The sequence below is a fragment of the Panicum virgatum genome, chromosome 5N (assembly GCF_016808335.1).
Source record: "Panicum virgatum strain AP13 chromosome 5N, P.virgatum_v5, whole genome shotgun sequence".
Taxonomy (NCBI): Eukaryota; Viridiplantae; Streptophyta; class Magnoliopsida; order Poales; family Poaceae; genus Panicum; species Panicum virgatum.
This window is the reverse complement of record NC_053149.1, coordinates 56887241-56906886: the sequence shown is the minus strand read 5'-3', so window position 1 is coordinate 56906886 and position 19646 is coordinate 56887241. Positions and strand designations below refer to the sequence as shown.

General features: G+C 44.8%; 3 protein-coding genes and 1 pseudogene across 4 annotated transcripts; 1 reads left to right on the top strand and 3 right to left on the bottom strand.

Moving 5' to 3' along the window:
* The first annotated feature begins 1791 nt into the window (after positions 1-1791).
* On the top strand, positions 1792-2923 carry LOC120675896 (oil body-associated protein 2A-like). The gene is made up of 2 exons (XM_039957105.1): positions 1792-2101; positions 2226-2923. Exons 1-2 carry the CDS (start codon positions 1813-1815, stop codon positions 2681-2683), a joined length of 747 nt encoding a protein of 248 aa, XP_039813039.1. The 5' UTR covers positions 1792-1812; the 3' UTR covers positions 2684-2923.
* LOC120674974 (protein NRT1/ PTR FAMILY 4.5-like) lies at positions 2747-6472 on the bottom strand. Its single transcript, XM_039956067.1, has 6 exons — positions 6425-6472; positions 5688-5808; positions 4654-4871; positions 4103-4543; positions 3886-4013; positions 2747-3789 (listed from the first exon to the last, which is right to left on the bottom strand). Exons 1-6 carry the CDS (start codon positions 6470-6472, stop codon positions 2931-2933), a joined length of 1815 nt encoding a protein of 604 aa, XP_039812001.1. The 3' UTR covers positions 2747-2930.
* Positions 6473-8922: 2450 nt separating this feature from the next.
* Positions 8923-13998, bottom strand: LOC120673469 (MACPF domain-containing protein CAD1-like). Of its 2 annotated transcripts, none has more exons than XM_039954312.1 (6): positions 13478-13998; positions 13080-13318; positions 12752-12947; positions 11606-11789; positions 10901-11064; positions 8923-9730 (listed from the first exon to the last, which is right to left on the bottom strand). In XM_039954312.1, exons 1-6 carry the CDS (start codon positions 13766-13768, stop codon positions 9128-9130), a joined length of 1677 nt encoding a protein of 558 aa, XP_039810246.1. In that variant the 5' UTR covers positions 13769-13998; the 3' UTR covers positions 8923-9127. The 2 variants fall into 2 exon arrangements, 1 of the variants encoding a protein (XP_039810246.1); XR_005674663.1 differs by having other exon boundaries at positions 8936-9730; positions 13072-13318; positions 13478-13966.
* Positions 13999-16026: 2028 nt separating this feature from the next.
* On the bottom strand, positions 16027-19291 carry LOC120672846 (annotated as a pseudogene).
* Positions 19292-19646: the final 355 nt, after the last annotated feature.

Sequence of the window (19646 nt, the reverse complement as noted above, 5' to 3'; positions counted from 1 at the left end):
CATGATGTTCTAACCCCTGTACACGAACCTCAAACCAGTAAAGACAGAAAGGGAAAGGCAAAAGGTTCGTCAAGTAATGCTGCACCACCTCAAGCACCAACTTGTGTTAACTGGAATGACGATATGGATGACTTCATGCCCCCAAAACCATGGCCTCCAACACATGATGTTTGTCCCATGTACATGAATCTAGAACCAAAAAAGAGAGAAAGGGAAAGTCGAGTGGTTCGTCAAGTCATGCTACACCACCTGCAGCACCACCATCTGTCAACTGGGATGACGACCTAGATGATTTCATGACATGATCTATAACATATGATATTCATCGGTTTTAGATTGTGATGTAAATTGTGACGGGACGGCAGACCTCCTGTACCTCCACAATTATAGGTATCCGCTCGCCTTCATCTGCTAAACCTTGTAGTTCTGGTTCTGGTTCTGTAGCTTGTACGTTCTCTTCTTCTTTATTCTCTTCCAACTCTTCATTCCAGTCATATGTTGTGTGTGTTGATACTTCACCTAAATCACCGACCTTCTGGTGAATCTGAATTACCATTGCGAGAGGCCACCCTCTTTGAAGAGCTGCGTGCATGTAATGTTTCCATTCTTCCGTACTACTTATAAGCGTCAACTCCCAGAAATCCCCATTTGTTTCCCAGGAAGTCACGGTATGAACCGTAAGCAAATGAGTCTTTGGATTCACATTGAACTTCCCGTGAAGCCATTTGCGTATGGAACCAAAACTCTTCTCTAGGGTTTATCTAGACTGCACTGTCTTCGTTCCAATGCTGATAGATTTACTCCATAGGAATCACGAGTAATTCTATAGAAATCACCGTAATGAACTTGAAACGCCACCTTGCTCGACATATCTGGACATCCAAAGACTTAAGTTTAATTAAACCAGTTTCTAAAACCATGGTACGGCTTCAATTATAACTACTAATCCGAACCCTAAGCAGTTACAATTATAAAAAACACTAATTATAGAATTAAAAATACAAAAAAATTAGAATGACAAAGTTGAGAAATATTGGTTACCTGTGGTTCGGATCCAAAATCCGGTAGGGCTTCGCTGTTGCAACTCCCTCTCTCACCCCACGTCTCTCCTTTTTCCCTCTATGGATGTTGTTTGCTGCAAATGCAGGTGGGGGGACCTCGGCTTTTATATTGGGGGAGCCTGCCGCCCCCCTGCCGGGCGGTAGGGGCCTCCATGCGACAAATTTTAATTACATATAAGCCCCTACCGCCCGGCAGGGGGGCGGCAGGGTGCCGCCGCCCGTCTGCGGGGCGGCCGGCACCCTGCCGCCCCCCTGCCGGACGGTAGGGGTATAAACCTGTAAATTGTGAAACCGAAAATATATTTCTGTAAAAAACGATTTTGAAAAATATAAAAAAAACGCCTGCAACTTATCAGGCCACAAGGCCGCCGCGTGGTGAGAGCGGCCCAAACATCTGGCCCGGCCCGACTCCGGGAGTTAATAGGGACTGGTTTGTAATTTTCTTCTTTCAAGGAGGTTATTGTAAAATTTGGCACCAAGATTTTCAAAATCCAAACCCGGTTTCTGAAAAAGAATCGATCCGCGCCTCATCAGTAGTTGGTTACTCGACATTTGTCTCTACAGCTGTTTCGGGCATCTGCCACCTGAGTCGCATACTCGCATGCCATCCGCCACGTCGAGCCCACACACTCATACGTGTCGCACGCCACCACACCAGCCTCTCCCAACCTGGCTTCTTTAAATACCGCGCCGGCCGGGGGTACAGGCACGTACACGTAAGGAAGCACCACCGAGTACCGAGCGAGCTGTGATGGCGTCCAGCGACGACAAACCAGTGCCGACCCCGGCGTCGGCGGGCGGCGGCGCTGCGCCCCCGGGGCAGCCGACGACGGTGGCGTCGAAGGTGCTGGACATGGGCGCGGCGGCGATGCAGTCGCTGCAGCCCGTGAAGCAGGTGAAGCAGCACGTGTGCACGTTCGCGCTGTACGCGCACGACCCCAAGCGGCAGCTGGAGACGCACCACTACGTCTCCCGCCTCAACCAGGACTTCCTCCAGTGCGCCGTCTACGACTCCGACGCCGCCGACGCCCGCCTCATCGGTGCGCCGCCGCGCCGGCCGTGTTCACTGTTCACTTCGCCCGTAAAAAAAATAGTCGTATCTTTTTGGCATCCGCATCTCCGATGAGTAACACTTACGTTGCCGTCGGCATCGCATGCGTGCAGGCGTGGAGTACATCGTGTCGAGGAAGGTGTTCGACACGCTGCCGGCGGAGGAGCAGCGGCTGTGGCACTCGCACGCGCACGAGATCACGGCGGGGCTGTGGGCCAGCCTGCGGGTGCCGGGGATGCTGGAGAAGCCGGAGCTGGACCACCTGGCCTCCACGCTCGGCAAGTTCTGGTGCACCTGGCAGGTGGACCGCGGCGACCGCCTCCCGCTGGGCGCCCCCGCGCTCATGGTGTCCCCGCAGGCCGACCCCGCCGCCGCCGTGCGCCCCGGCCTGGTGCGGAGGCGCGACGACCGGTACGGCTTCTCCACGGAGGAGCTCCGCGTGGGCCGGGCCGACGTCGAGGCGCCCGCCGAGGAGCACCCGGGCCAGGCCGACTACTGGCTCCGCCACCGCAGGGGGTTCGCCGTCGACGTGGTGCCGCACGACATGAAGCGCCACGCGCCGTTCCCGTGACCGGTCGAGCGAGCCGCCGCGTGCAAACAAGTTCCTCGTCGCGTCGCGTGTGTAAATGTTTTGTAATAAGCAGGCCAAACCAACAAGCCTCCAACACTCTACTAGACTACTACTATCTTGGAACTCATGAGTAGCATACATGCGTGTAATTATGTATGTTTCCCAGTTCATAGATGGGATCAAAATGAGGCGTGTAGATGTGTGAAAATGGATTGGGAAAAATGGATGGATTGGGAGACAGGACGCATCACACTTGCAGCTGCTGCTGCTCCTCGGTTTGTGCATCCGCGGGCTTGTACTTGTACCAGCTTGCCCAGAAGAGGTAGTTGAAGAAGTTGAGGGTGCTGAGCACGGCGAGCAGCCAGAAGAAGAGGTCGAGGCGGTCGCGGTTGATGTTCTTGCTGGCGAGCCACCCGCCGCTGGCGCCCTTGGTGGCGGCGTTGACGGCCTGCACGATGATGGTGCTCATGAAGTAGCCGAAGGACAGGGAGCACCACAGGAACGACGACGACATGGATTTGAGCGCGCGGGGCGCCTGCGAGTAGAAGAACTCCATGAGGCCGACGTAGGTGAACATGTCGGCGATGCCGAACACGCCGAACTGCGGCGCCAGCCAGAAGCAGGACATGGGCAGGTGCTGGATCCCGGGGATCATGTCCACCATGCCGTGCCTCGCGACCACCTTCTTGCGCCGCACCTCCACGCCGGCCGCGATGGCCATGGAGACGATGGAGAGCACGAGCCCGACGCCCACGCGCTGGAGGTAGGTGATGCCGGTGGGGAGCCCCGTCAGGCGGCGCGCGAAGGGCACGAAGAGCCGCTCGTAGATGGGCACGGCGAGGATGAGGATGGCGAGCGGGATGATGGGCAGCGAGGCCACCGGCATCTTGAAATGCTTGCCGAGCCAGTTGTTCATGGTGTTGCCCTGCGCGATGGAGAAGGTCTGCAGTTGCGCCAGGCAGGTGCCCATGATGATGGCGCTGCAGAAGATGGGCACCATGGCCAGCACCGTCTTGGCGTGCTCCACCTGCGTCACCCGGCACTGCCGCCACGGGTTCGGCGCCGCATCCTTCGGTGTCTGAACGATGGCCGCCCTGTCCAGGAATCTGACCACGCGATCCAACAATAATCGTCAGTGAACTCGACTGTTTATTGGGGGCGAAACAGTATTCATGTGCCTGGATGGTGAGCGAGCGATCAACCTGAACGGCTTGTCCCTGTGCGCCACAAACTCCGTGTCCGGGGAGGCTTTGCTCCTGCTGATCTCGTACAGGTCGTCGGGGTTCTCAGGTAGCGGCAGGTTCCTGTTCCTGAATGCAGCGACGTACACCTGAACACAAAACAGTTGCTTAATTTAGCCTGAAATGTATGTGGAACATCCACAAAGACAAAGAGAGAGGGAGTGTTTCAATTCATGACCTGGAAGATCTCCGTCAGCGCACTGCTGCCCTGCACGGTGGCGAGGCGGTACCTCGGCATGCCGGCGACGAAGACGACGACGGCGAGGCCCATCGCGCCCGCGGCGGCGGCGAACCCCTTGTCCCAGCCCTTGAACTGCTGGATATACACGAACACCGTGACGCTGAGGGCGCCGCCGGTGCAGAGGCTAAGCAGCAGCCAGTTGAAGCAGCTGGACATCTGCAGCTTCTCCACGGGGTGCTTCTCGTCGAACTGGTCGGCGCAGTGCGCCGGCAGGGCCGCCTTGATGCCCGCCGAGCCGATCGCGATGAGGTACAGCGCCAGGTAGAGGTGCACCTCGTTGCCGCCGTGCACCCTCTGGCACGTCGGGTCCACGGGGTAGTAGCAACTGGGCGGCTTCAGCCGGTCGGAGCGCGCCTGCAGCATCAGCAGCACGAGCCCCTGCAAGAGACGCCCAAACGGAGATGCAAGTGACAAAGCAGCACCAGCAGGGAAGGGGACCATCAGATCAGGTTGTCCGCCGATACGCACGGCCGGCATGGAATTCGTACCACGAGCTCGACCAGAGATGATAGGATCACGGTCATGTATCTGCCGACGAAGACGTCCGCGAAGACGGAGATGATCACGGCGACCATGTAGCTGGTGCCCATGTAGTTGGTCAGCAGGTTGGAGGCTTCGGCAAGGTCGATGTGCATGACGAACATGAAGTACAGGATGAGATTCACGGCCAGAGACAACGAGGCCATGTTCTCAAGCCCGAAATTCGCTGCAAGAACAAGCAGCACAGCTCAGACTGTTATGGTTCAAACTTCAAAGACGACGACCTTGTGCTTGTTTGTTGCCTTCTTGGTCACTTATTACGGCATAGTACTAGTTATCCGATAACTAGTGTCGCAAAATGATTAGTACATATGGCGGTCTTTACATATTAGTTTCTCTGAATCACGTTGCTATACATACAGTATTACAGTGGTTAATTTATCTTTTCAGAAATTGCCTATCTAGTCCATGGTTTCGTCCTTGTACATCCAGCTTGGTCAGGGGTAAATTCTCTCAAGCCTCAGATCCAGTCCAGTACGTAAAGCAAGTTGCTAGATCATCAAACTGAATATATGGGCTCAAAAAAATTAGTTTAGCAAGTACTTTCACTTTAGTATTTAAAGTATCTGGAAGCTGCGCAACTGCTGCGTTTTCGACGGCTGCTGCCTGGACACCCGCCTTGCGCTGCAGGAGATAAACGAGCAGGCCACCTTGTGGAAGCTGGTTGAGGCAAAGGCGCTGGGGGAGCTGCTAGCTTAGCTGTTAAGCCGAAGTGTGTGTGGTGTTTTACTTCTTACATAGGCGCGACTGTAACAAAAAAAACTAACGCTAGCCGCGTAGACTCGGCTTTGTCTTTCGGACCATTCTTTCTATCTATTAATACAACATGATATGCAGTTCTCTTGCGCATTCGAGAAAAAAGAAACTGTATCCGTCTGTGCGCAATAATATTCTGAATGGAAATTCAGTTCAGAAGCTGAAAATATTTGATTGCACCTTGTCTCTCTAAGAGAGATTGCAAACATTTAGGATTAGGAGTTACCGAGAATGAAGAATGAATTGCCAACACCGCCATGTCGCCCTCGCAAAGCCGGTCGTCCCCTCCAATCAACCTTCCCTTCAACGACTTCATATGTATTTCCTCCAAAGACACGTGTTTCCACCTAGTACACAGATAATATGTACGAGTAACCAAGTCATACCTTTCTCATCATCCTTTTGGCTAAGATTGGGTCTTTGAAAAACCATTTCTATACAGATGTGGACCGAAAAGTAAGCATTAAATAAATATGAACCAAGAAACGCACCATGGAGTGGTCTACTCCGCCGTTGGCTTCGGTTACTTTGCTTTGGTCCTTATAAATTTATAAGAAGACAGCAAGGTGTGAGAGACAACCGAGTGGGAGGCATAGCTAAGACTTCATGAATCTCTGCTATTGTTTGTTGAGAATATATCGACAAGCATTTGAAAGCAATAGCACGATTAGGTCCTTTGTTTTTGTTTGTTTTTGCCAAGCGATCATTATTAGTGCCCATAAAGGCGGATATATGAGCTTTTCATTTCATCAATGTTTATGTTGTTAGAAATCAGATCGGGAAGTAGCAAACTCACTCAATACAAAAGTGAAAAGAAACAATCCGTTAGTGCCATTTTGACATTTTATGCATGCACAAGCAATTTTCATATAAGGTCATAGCAAGCATGGCTTTTACTCTACGAGATAATAAGGGGTTAAGCACCAGTCATTTCAAAAGAAAAATGGTGACCAATATGCATACCATGGAGACGGAGTCTGTTTTGATCTTTGCTTCAGATACTTTGCTCATGTCCTCTTGTTCCTATTAAGATTTCAAGAAAAGCAAACGAGTGAAATCATAGGCATGTTGAGAAGTTGGAAATGGCAGAGGGAAAATAAGCTAAGCTACCATTTTGGCCAAGGACTGCAACTCTGCAAGAGGACTATCTGAGGGGGAGAGGCCGAAGCTGCAACTGCAAGGACATTTAAAGCATGCTGCACGAACGAGTCTTAGGATATTATATTGATTATTTAATTCATGATACGGCCATTAGATGTGGAGTTCTTCGAATTCTTTAGTACAGCTTGGTGCATATGTACAAAAACAGCTGCCAAGTGCCAATACTGGATTAGAACTTAGCAAACTCAGTGCACATAAGAACTAGTCACTTTGATTGGTTAGCTGTTCCTGACGTGAGCTATTACCTCAATTTTGATACTATGTAACTTGTTTACTTGTTGATCGTTCTGTCCTGAACATAGTAGAATCCTAGCATAAGCCGTTACCCTGTTTCACTACTCGGCAATTTTGTCCAGCTGTTCTTTCATATGCATAGTAGGCTCTGCAAGGAAACATCCACAGATGTGTATTTCTAGGACGGGATAGTTCGTCCCTTTATTCCTGACCATATCACACATAAACTCCAAGTATGAACGGGACTTCAACAATGCTGAAAACGACACAATGTCTCTCGTTCGCCGCTGAAGCTTACCAAACCGAAGCAAAAAAAATCGTTCAGAAGCAGTCCCTGAGAGCGTGACATTTCATCGGAGCATGTTTGCCAATTGCATATTGCAACCAGCGCCGGCGTTGGTATATATTGGATTTTGCTAGACAGCAGAGTGCCAGAGTGGAACTAACCCACAATTAAGCGGAGACCCCAAGAATATCCCTGCGGAAACACCAAGCCAGAAGAGTCCAGAACACACAAGGGCGCAGGAAGGATATCCAGTTAAAGAACTCTCAGCCTGCACTCAGCATATTTCTGTTCCTAAACTTAAAAGAATTGGCCTCCAACTACTTTTATCTATTTTGCAATTAGATCCATGTACATATTATAAAAGAGAAATTTTATAATAAAGATGAACACTATCTACCCAGCTAAGAAAAACCTGTTCCTTATTCTGTGAGCTTGGAGTCTTGCCTCATCTATGAATTTTGAAATCCAGTCTCTAACTGTTGGTCTTCTCCCTTCAAAGATAAGAATGTTCCTTTACTTGCAGATGTGCCAAGTGGCTATTAAAAGAAAGTTTCTTTTCAGTCCATTCAACTTTAGTTTCTGCAAATGCTGAGAAGGTCAAGAGGATTTCCAAATTGGCAGGCAAAGGGAAAACAAGTCAACATCCCGTTTGTTTCATCTGGGAGCATCTCCTGATGACCAATCAGATGAGATGCCCAAAGACCAGTTCCATCAAGCAGCAGCAGCAAGAAGAGCACCTGTCCTTTCATTTACAGTTACATTGACTGATTGCATTCCCTTTCAACGAGAACGAGTCCCTGTAACCGTTCATGTGATATCTTCAGACTTTGTTCTCTTCCTGGACACATTCAGTGTAACAGACAAACACAAAATATCAACTTCCAGACAGATAGGAAATGCAACAACATAACATTTCTATGACCTACGAGATGCGTTTGCGGGCAGCGGCACTAAAAGCCAAATGAATTCCAGCATAACAACGATTTTGCATATTACAAAACACGACGATGTCTTTCGAAAGAAACAAAAGATAACGATGAATATCTTTATCTAGTCAGACAAATACTTCTGTTTTCGTCCCTAACTCAGCCGACCTTATAAATGAAGCAAAGCTATAAGCAGAGGCAGCAAGAAACCAAGAATAACAATTCTCGTTGTTCGGTTAACACTTAGCAGTGACTCGATGCTTCTCGCTTGGAAAGAACAGCGACTCTTGTTACCACGCCTCTGATCTTTTATTGCCTTGTTCTCTTCTTGACACATTCATGTAACAGAAAGCACCACGTAGTTACTTCTAGAACGATGACAAACACAACATGTTAGCAAACTTCAAGTTTGCTAACACTAGAGCACAAAGTGTACATGAATTTCTGGAGGCATACATGTTGCATGTTACAAATGAGGCGCTGTATTCCATAACCCACAGAGGCAGTCTGAATGTATGATTGCACACATAACCGCCCATTAGAGTAACCAAGATTGCTTTGAATGACGAAAAATTTATATCAACTGAAAAATCGTGCCAATCTGCAATAACCACATGCACAACCGTCAAGAAGATCTGTGCTAGAACAGGAATTGTGCAATAAAAAAATGCAATTCACTTAGCTGTTAGCAGTTTGTAACCACAGTGCACAAACAAATTATGTTCCGCTGACGAATTGTAACCACAGTGCACAAACAAATTATGTTCCTCTGATGAATATCAAAGAGTAAACCACCAATACCAAAACTCACGTAAATGGGACGCATCAATTCCTGTGCCACCATCGGATGGCTGTTGAAGAGATGTCTGAGGTCAGATCAAACACTTACGAACTCGGCATAAACATTTTCATGCTACTTGATTCATGGCATCAACAAACATGAATCCACATCAAGTTACAAGGGAAAGGAAAGCCATACATGAAAAACAAAGAACAAATGCTATCTTTAAACACAGTGCTCCATAGGAGAGTGAGTGAATGAATGCTTTCAGCGTTTGGTTAATAATTCAATAAGGAGTATTTCGCGCGCACAACAATCCTGCCCTTCTCAACACCCAGTTTAGCTCCTGTGACCAGCCAATGGCCAGGCGCATCTTGTGGGCCTTTCAATGTCTCTGCCATGTCAACGATCTTCACAAGTTTAGCATTATCACTAGAGGATGATGAAGATTCATCTGTTCTCTGAGTCGAAGAACTTGATGGGCTGTGGTCCCACACTGATCTTCTAATTGTGCACCCAGGAACTCGGGAGAACAAGAGTTTAAGGTGGAGAACGCTCTTTGCACCAAAATCCCACACTCCCAACTGTGCTCCTGTAACAATATAAACACCAGATAGATCTGTAATATTTGTTTCGGTGTACTCAATGGGTGCCGTGCTGACATGAGCGAAGTTCCTCCATTTGATTGGCTCAAACCATCGGCTGTCCTGCTCTTCAGGGCCTTGCCATTTTGGAGGTCCAATGGTAATATGGGAGTCCCAGTGAGGTAGGAATATTTTCGGTAATGAGCCAAGGTGCTGCAAATGAATAGCCAGACGGTTCTGTTTTGCTCCTTCCAGGAGCAGTTTGAGGCCAACTACCGGTCGACGCCCAACAGAGATCTGCATGTATCTCATTCAAAGTTAGCAAAAAAGCAAAAAATGATCATCTCAAACATATATTACAAAGTGTCATTAAAGCCCCCTAAGCAAAGTAGCGCTCCGCTAATCTATCTGTATTTTATTGACCACATTGAGGTGATAACGCAAGAGGAACTAAATGAACTTTTCCGAGGAATTAAAGTTAAACTATACTATTTTGTAGCAAAATTCAAGATACAAAATATATTTTTAGTGACTTAAATGCGCCATAGGTATTGAGTTGCATGCACCAACCAATTCAACCCAAAAGCTTAAGCTTATGGGGAGAGGTGGGCAACTCACTAATATTCCAACACTCCTCACGTGGAGGCTCCCTCAAACCTCAGACGTGCAATATGAGCGAGCAACAATTGTTTTATTTAATTGCGCTAACCAGGATTCGAACTCGAGACCTCTGGCTTCGATACCATATTGAGTTGCATGCACCAACCAATTCAACCCAAAAGCTCAAGCTTATGGGGAGAGGTGGGCAACTCACTAATATTCCAACAATAGATACGATAACTTCCACGACATGCACATCGAGGTCATATAGCTTGAGCCCTGCTCAAATGGCTCACAGATTTTATTTATGTAGCGCATAACTGGTAAAAGTAGCATACAGTGGTAAACCCAGGGACAAGTGGTGCAGACTTATCCTATATTAGGTTTAGGTGGATCATAATAACCTCATTTTCTGCAAAACTAGTTAGGATGCAAAAGGAGATTAATGAGTTCAAAATTAAACAAATAGTGTAATGGGAATAAGAGTTTGTAAAAAACAGTGTTATAAATGCATTTTTGATTTGCCAAAAAAACTAAAGGCATTTCTACTACTGCTTTTATGCGCAACTTAAAAAATAAGCACATCACAACAGATAAACTGAGACTTAGCATGAGCATGATCCTCTTTTGCTGTACCCCTGTTGCAATTTACTCATACTTGTTCTTCTACATGCAGTAGAACCCTGATCTTCAGTATTATATTGTTGTTTAACTCAGTAGAAAAATGTTTATGATGGTAACTGTGCTTCACAGATTCAGCCAATACAAGATAGGATTTTGTGAGAGTAATTAAATTAGCCTTTCTAGTGTAGAACTAGAAAAATGAACCTCCATACTCATGTTTTAGATTCAAGGTGTAGACTTTACCTGTTCTGTGCTAATGAAGAGCTTTGGGCCCATCAAGCTGAACTGAAGCGATGGGCAGACAGGTTCCTTCCTATGGTGACCAGCAATACCTGGTGGAGCTGGAGCCCAAACTAGTGGGACTTGAAAATCTAAGAAGTACTGCAATTCTTCAATTGGAGGTTTGTCTGGAAAACAGAACTTATCAAAACAGCATATTGAAGTGATATCACATGATATGTTAACTTCAAGCTCAGGGTATTTAAAAAGTGTATTCGATGCGGCAAATGAGTTGCATAATAACTGTATGAACGATCAAAAAGGGCTCAACTCCATTATCATACTAGGAGCATGGTCTTTATGGAACCATCGTAATCGCTGTGTGTTTGATGGATGCTCTCCTAGTCTGACAAGTGCTGTTGCAATCATCAAAGAGGAGGCTAGACAGTGGTCTATTGCTGGGGCTCGAGGAGTTTCTCATCCCCTCGCCCTAGCAGCTCCTGCCACCTAAGATGGCTTTGGTTTTGTTTTGGTCTTGTTTGGTCCAGTTACTTTTATTTGTAACAGTTGCCTCGTAGTCTTTGGGCGGGTTACAGGCCCTTTTTTCTGTAACACTCTGGGGTTCTTATCCCCTCCTTTTTCTTCTTAATATATTGATGCGCAGCTCTCCTGCGCGTTCGAGAAAAAAAAAACTGTATGAACAAAAAAGTATTTGAAAGCATATCTTACATGTCAAGTATAGCTCAACTGCACGAGCAAGGTGCTTTTTTCCTGGTATATCATCAACAAGAGAGACAATTGAGAGAAAGGTCATGCCTATGACATCTGGTGCTGAGGCAACAGTTCCTTTCCAATCACTGAAACTTTGAACAAGATCACAACCACCCCTCCTTCTAAATATTACAGTCATATCCTGCAAAGGATAAAGCAACATTGTTATGAATGCTAGAATACTGAGCAGTTCATGTGCCAGTGAGGAGAGTTCTATCTACAGGCTACTCTACAATCCTTCTCATTATTTGTACATGCACACATTAAGAAATCACTTATAAAGCTAGATGTGATTTCATCAATGCACCTCTGTTGTTACTGGTGACAATTTTTAGGTTGAGATGTTCTTGGGAGTTCATGTGGTACTGGTTGGTGAGGCTGGCTCTGATTGGAAGTACATTATTGTGGTGATTGATGTGCTTACTTGCGTAGGCTAGTGTATTTCCTTAGAGCAGCTCCAGTGTAGTCTGAAAGCAAAGCAAGGGGGGTTCGATTTGTACACTGGAGAATCAAACTATATGGAAATCGTACCATGTTTTCAGTACGAACAGAGGGCAACAAACAAATGGAACAAGCGTGGCTTGGACAGAGAACATGAAAGCAGACCCTATGAAATTGGGCATAACACAGTTTTCTCCATCTTTTAATGTGACTGGGTTCCACTAATCGATTTGTAGATTTAGAGCTACCAAATCAAACTTCTGTTTGCTTTTTGTCAGCTTGTTGGTTCTAATCAACACTAGGCATGCTCTTAGAAAGGTAACTACTGTTCATATAAGTCTACCATTCTATCTTTATAACACTCCTCCAGCATGTGCCCAACAATTCCTGTTTTTGCCATTGAATGCGCACATACAAACAATCTTGTTTCACTGATTGTGACTGTTTTGTTCACAATAGCTAGCAATTTTTTCCAAGATACCTCAAGTATTCATAAAACAGTAGCTATAGTGCACAAATTATCCTCTGTAAACAACCAGTTGTATAACAATCTAGACCAATCAATTAAGGTAGTCTTAACAAGCTTTTGCTACCATCAACCATCACAGATGAAAAAAAATCTAGTAAACTTGAGATAGAGAGAGCTATAAGGAATTTGCTAACCTTCTCACTGTAATTGATAGGAGTTGCATTTGACTTATTTTCCACATCTGAGAATCTTTCCCTTCCAATTTCCCTCACATAATTTTTGAATTCCAGCTCTGACAATTGGGATGATGAGTGCTGCTTAATGTATACCTCATCCTTACCGCCAACCATAACAGAGGTAATAATATGGGTTCCGTAATTCTCGATAAAGCTACAGAGAAGTGAGACCAGAGCGACCTTCAGCTGATAAGGTGGGTAAAGTACTAGGCGAAGAGTTGTACATAATGCTGTGATCAGAAATGGATCCTGATAATAGTATCAAATAAGAAGATTACCTACTGACCTAGCCAATGCTGATGGATCCCAAACATTTGGAATCGCGCGCTTAACGCCCTCAAGCAGGGTCAGTTCTTCACTCTTATTTATCACCCGAAACAGTGGCAGAGAATAGCCATCAATAGCAAGGGCCTTCGTAGCCGCAGCATCATTCTTCCATGAACCAGTGAAGCTGAACAGTGAGTTGAAGGAACCCAGCGGTACAGTCTCCGACAAGCCTGACTTCCTGTTGAAATACTCAGCCATCTGCCAACAAAGGCATCAGAGTCAGATAACGCGAGGTGAATGGCCTCCGAGGTTAGGACATCGACTAGGATTCAGATCACAAGTGCGCGGCAAACAGAACAGAACGCAGCGCACGATCAGATCGGATGTTCCCAATCGGAACGAAGCATCTCCGCTCACCTGCTGGAAGCTGCAAACGAAGGGCTCGTCCGCGGTTGCGAGGGGCACGCCGTGGGGGACGGGCGGCCGGATTCGCACGGGGTTGCTGGACCACTGCTCGACCGAGACCTCGGGGGGCACCCTGGAGAGGACGCCGCCGCTTATAAGGGGGATGTCCCGTGCGCGGTCCTCGTCGAGCGCCACGAGCCTCCCGGCGCCCTTGCAGTAGAGCAGGCGGTGGTCGCCGGCGGCGTCGAGGCCGCGCCCCACCGCCTGAAGCGCCGCCTCCAGGGCGGAGCCCGCGAGGCTCATAGCTGATGGGCCCGCCCCCCTCCGCTCCTCCTCCTCCTCCTCCGCCGCCGCCGCCTTGAGTACCAGACGGGGGAGACCGGCACGAGGTCGGGAGCTGTCGCGACGGAAGCTTCTGACCGCCGCTGTTGCTGTTGATCGAGGAGAGAGAGAGAGAGAGCGAGAGAGGACACGGTTTCTGGGGAGGACCGGAGGGGAAGGCGACTCCGGTGCTGAGGTGGTTGGGTTTGACTGGCTTTTCTTTTCTCCATTTCTTTTTTTTCTTATTACAATTTCTTCCTCCAGTTGGTTATAGGTGTGTTTTCTGCTTGGCGAGTTGCTACTGTTAATGGCTTTTCAAAGTTGTCATACTAGCCAGATACTTCAAAGCACGCTTTCCATGTTGTCATGCTGTGTGTGTTTGAAAGGTGGCTTGTTCTCTCTTGATGGAAATGAAAGCATGGCTTTGAACAATAGGTTGACTTCTTGTTTTGGAATTTGATGGAAAAGCTCACCCATGGTAAGTTTTTTTTTTTCAAAAAGAGATGGGAAGAGAAAGAAAATAAATATTCCGTGGCTTTCTCTTTTTACCCTTGGGTAGTTTATTAGTTTCAGCCAATCTATAAATAGGACTAACTATAGAGTAAATATATATGAACCTAGGTAAATTTTGCGATATTTTTTTAGCTTGGACTCATACACTAAATAGTTACTAATATTAACGTCTATTTGCACCAGAGTTAAAATCCTTGGTTCTCGGCTTTGCACCTATGTTTTAATATTATAATCAAAATATTTATTTGCAAGTACAAAACACTGATGTGAGGTACACCATTTGCTCATATACTACCACCGCTTGCTCATATACTTGCTCAAGTACATTAGTAATTCATTTGCAAGGAAATGTTAGTCGCAAAAAAAGAGTTCATATTAGTTGCTATTTAGTGTAAAAGTTACCAAATAGTGATGTACTTGCAAATGAATGTTTTTATTATAATATTAAAACATAGGTGCAAAGCCGAGAAATAATTCCTTGTTCTTAGAAGTATATGAGCAAGTAGTGGTGACAGAAATAAATTAAAGTATCATCAAGTAGAGGTGATGAATTTCCAAAAAAAAAAAAAACTCATGCACCCAAAGATGTATTTTGTAACTTTTCCGTGTTTTCGATTTCTACAGGATTTTAATTAGTTGCATTGGCGCTCTAATAATCATGTTTTTTTGCTATTTCTATATATTGAGAATATTGTTTTTGAAAGAGGTGGAAATTACCTGATAATATACACATTTTTTGTGAGGGTCATATGCACAATTATATCGAGTATTTACAAAAGTAGCACGATTACTTAAGGAAAATCAAGGAAGTGCTGCTGCATCTCGATTTAGATGTTACATCCTCTGTGGGGAAAAAACTAACCAGGAACTTTGCAATGCAAAGGGTGCCAGCTGCCAAGTGTATTCCTATCAGCACCATGGTTCCATCTGGAAAATGGTCACAACATCTAACTTTTGTAGAGATACTAGAACTCTTTAGGGCATCTAGTGTAGAGATGATAGGGTAGTTTGACCTTTAAGTTTGGGATAACCTGTGCTTTAGGACAGGTGGGCTAACTTTGAATCCCTGATAATGGAAAAGACCCTCACATAGTAATACTAGGTTCATTAATTAAAATTTGTCCAACTAGAATTGTGTTCATCGGCCAAGTTAAGCTTTTCTTGTAAATAGATCCCACAAGCCATGATGTTTTCCACCCTTGCAAAGTATATTTTGATGTACTATTCACCCTTTTTTTCTTTGACTCTGTTACTATTTCTCCCCCACATTTCTGCAAGTGAAGATAAAAAGAGTAAATTTCACATAAAGACGTAGTCTAGTAAGGCATGCCCCTAATGGCCTCCACGGGCCTTGGATTATAGGCAGGTGACTAAAATGTGTTACCGCCCAGCCATTGTACTGTAAAGACCAATTGATGTAGTGGTGACTAAAATTAAATACTCTATCAAAACCACTAATCATAACTCTTCTACATGTCAGCTTCCTTACAGTAAAGATATTCTCTGGGATCAAAACACCAAGACCATTACTTTAATTAATTTTTATATCTCAAAATCATATCATCCAAAGGAGCAATAAATATTCTTGATCTTGCCATACATGATAAATATGAGGGTAGTTAAAGCTATATACGGGTGCGTTGTCACTATACCATGCACATTATTTTAGACCACTCACTATATTCCTTAGGACAATCATGTAATAGTTGCAGGCTCTATTTTGTTCCTTACGAACTTTCCGGGCTGAACCTTCTCCCCCAGATCCTGCTTCCTTTGACAGTTGAAATATGTGGCAGCCACAATATCTAGATGGTATTGGCGTACGAAGTTGTCACAGTTGAAGTTATGTCACATGTCTGGTGCAAAAATTGTACACGTTCCGAGTTATTGGAACAACACAAATAACATGCGGTGTATATGTAAGTGCATCTAGGCCCTAATGGGTTTTGGTGAGTTGATTGACAACATGATTAAAGGACTATCGATTTTATTGAAGTTGTCATGAGCAGAGATTTATTTACAAATCAAATGTTAGTATTGGCTCATGAAATAAAGAATCAAACAAAAGGCAAATATTGTTGAATATCAAGCATATTGTGAAGAGAAACAAGAAACAAATGTTCATGCAATGACAACAAGTGGTTTCCATATATGGCTTGGCATACAATGAGAAGTGTTTGATTGAAAGAATGATTGCAAAGCAAGACATGTGTATGAGCTTATTTTGTATTCAAGACATTGGTGCTTGGTAGAAGCTTGAGATATGGAATATTACTTATGAGATCAAGTTCAAGCAATCAAAGAGAAAGTTCAATGGAATTCATTGTTGATGTGCAAAGATTAATTCAATGTGGCAAGGGTAAGTGGTGAAGAAACCAACCGAGATGACTAGTGCGAGGGACTAAGCAAGCTTTGGTGAAGCCACAGCTTACCATGTGCGAATTGCTAGGGTGAAGTTGCTAGTATCCGTGGGGTTTTCGAAGTATCATATCTAAACCTTGTTGGGAGAAGCAATGCAATACATTAAATATATTATGGAGTGACTTGGATTCAAGGACATATTTTTCTAAGAGATGGAATTCCTAAGTCACTAGCTCAAGTATGGATTTGCTCAAGAAAAGAGGATACAATGTTGAAATCCCAAAGTTGACAAAGTCAATGTATGGCAAGACAGAAGTGATTCAAAGCTCAAGTGGTTAGATTATGTTTTATATTTAATCTTGAGTATATGTATGCTGTACTATCAGGAGTGATGCAACATTGATTATTTGGCACGGTCAAAAGTGCTCATAGGTCACCCAAGTGAGGATCCTAAGTGAAAACCTCTGAGAACTAACTTAGTGCTACTTGGATGATCAAGTCTTGGCTTGGTGGACCAGGAGAAGCACATTAACTTGGTTTTGGGGTTCCCTGGCCCAGACCGGTCTGGGGGACCGGTCTGACCGGTCCTAGGGCATAACGGCTAGTTTTAGCCAGATCGGTCTGACCAGTCTGCTCTGTTACGACGGCTAGTTTTTGGAAGTTGGGTATTTATACCCCTTGGCCCTCTCTTGCGTGGGCGGCTAGTTCCTTGGCTATTCTTGAGCTTCTTGAGACAATTTCTTGACCAGCTAGCTCTCCCCAACACTCTTTGTGAGTTGTGCTAACTAGATTGCATATCCATTGATTGGGTTGAGAGATTGAGTGTGTGTGAGCAAAGTGACCATTGTGAGAGCTGGATTTTGAGCAGCTGAGAGCAACCATAGTTTGAGCACTCTTGGTTCTGTCAAAGATCTCAATTTGCATTTGTTACTCTTGGAGGTGAGCCTCCTAGACGGCTAGGCGTCGCCGGCTAGCTCCCAACGGTGTGGTGTGCAGCGGCAAGTCTGTGCGGGCGTGATCTTGCCCCCTTGGTGGAAATGATCAAAATAGTGGAAAGGAGGAGTGGTTGGAAAAGACCCAACTCAAAGGGATCGTGTTGAAAGAGACTCACGTCCAACGAGTTCCTCAACGGAGACGTAGGATTCACTTTGGTGAATTTGAACTTCGGGAAACAAATCCTTGTGTCTCCATTGTGGTTTGCCTCACTACTCATTTCTCTAGCTTTACTTTGTGCTTCCGCGTCGACCTACTTGGTTTGTTGTTTCTTTGTGTACAGAGACTTGAAATATATTTGATATCATCTGCAGAGACTTTACACCAAGTTGCATTTGTGCTAGAGTTGAGAGAGGGGAGAAACTCTGATTGTGTGCAGGTTCTGCACAAGACCGATCTGACCTGTTGCCTGTTGTTTTCTGCGGTTAAGTCTTAGACCGGTCTGACCGCTCAGTGTACTGACATTTGTTTTTAAGTGTTGATTTGTGCAGAAATTTAAGAATGCCTATTCACCCTTTAGCAACATCCAAAGATCCTTTCAGTATACCAGATTTTGGCTCTGGCCTTCCGTAGAACATGAGCTATTGACCTGCAAAAGGGCTCGGGTATTATTTGTTTGGGCAATGATTCATTAACTGTGGCAAGTGATATATGTCAGTTTTAAATGCTAGTTGTGAGCCCATTTACACATCTGAGGATCCTTTGCAATATACAAAATCCTGCTGCTAGAAAATGAAGAATCTAGATGGAAAATGGGGTTTCATGATATTATACCAAAGCTGGCTCCAGTTGTTCTAGGTATATCAATCACCATCTTACAAGCAACACATACTATATTAAAATGAGAACAACCGTAAAAAGGAAAAAATCTAAAAAGTAGGCAACAAAAGAGAACTTAGAATAGTTTCCATGCCAAGGCAATAGTCAAGCTATTTAGCTTAGCGTGAAAGCTAAAGACATTGCAAATAAATTTGTTGTTGGACTTACCAGTGTAAGTAATTGATTGCTTGGGCTTGGGGCATCTGGATCCACCAGTACCTTTTTTGCAGATGAAAAACAAAAATGTTGTAAACAAAGGATTTAGTTTAAACTTCAAATGTTGTAGTTACATTGTCATCAGTATATAAAGGATTTAATAAATACTCCCTCTATTTCATTTGCATGTCATATTAGGTTTGTCCTAAGTCAAATTTGGCAAATGTTGACCAAATTTGTAGAAATAAATAATAACATTTACAATATAAATTTGTCTCATTGAATCCACTATGCAATATATGGTGATAGTGCATATGTTGGATAGTACAATTGTTGCTATATTTTTCTATAGACTTGGTTAAAGTTAGTCAAGGTTGACTTAGAACAAACCTAGTACGAAATGTAAATAAAAACAGAGAAAGTAGTGCAATGCATGGTGCTACATAGTGTAATATCATTTTTGCTTACCAGTGGTTAGAAAACCCTGAGGTCAGTGCCCCCAACATCAACTCTTGGCTAATTCACAACAGCAGATGGTTTGAGCTCATCACCTGCTAGAAGTAGCCTATTGTTGTAGGTGATCCTGAGGGAAGCAGCTGGTGTAAATGAATCCAACACATCACGTATCACATGGGACAAAACCAAGGATTCCACAACCGACATTTTTTGGAACACAAGTGTTTGTTGTTACCTTGCTCAATGTCAACTTGGAGAAGCCAGGTTCAAGTATGAAGTGTGAAGTACTTATAAAGCGTGTACCATGGTTGTCACAATCACCTTTTTCAAAGACTAGTAGAGATGCACATGTCACAGACACATGTTTAAAGAATAATTATTTGAAATAATTTATTTCATCAATAGTACTAAAGATTTAATTTATTTATTAGTATATCATACTGACCTAATTTAATCTAAACAGTCTAATTGACGGACTCATATGAGGTTGCAGATGATATATCAGGAAGGCTCGAGCCACCTCTCATATACTAGTACTAGTACTTCACTGTAGACATGCCCT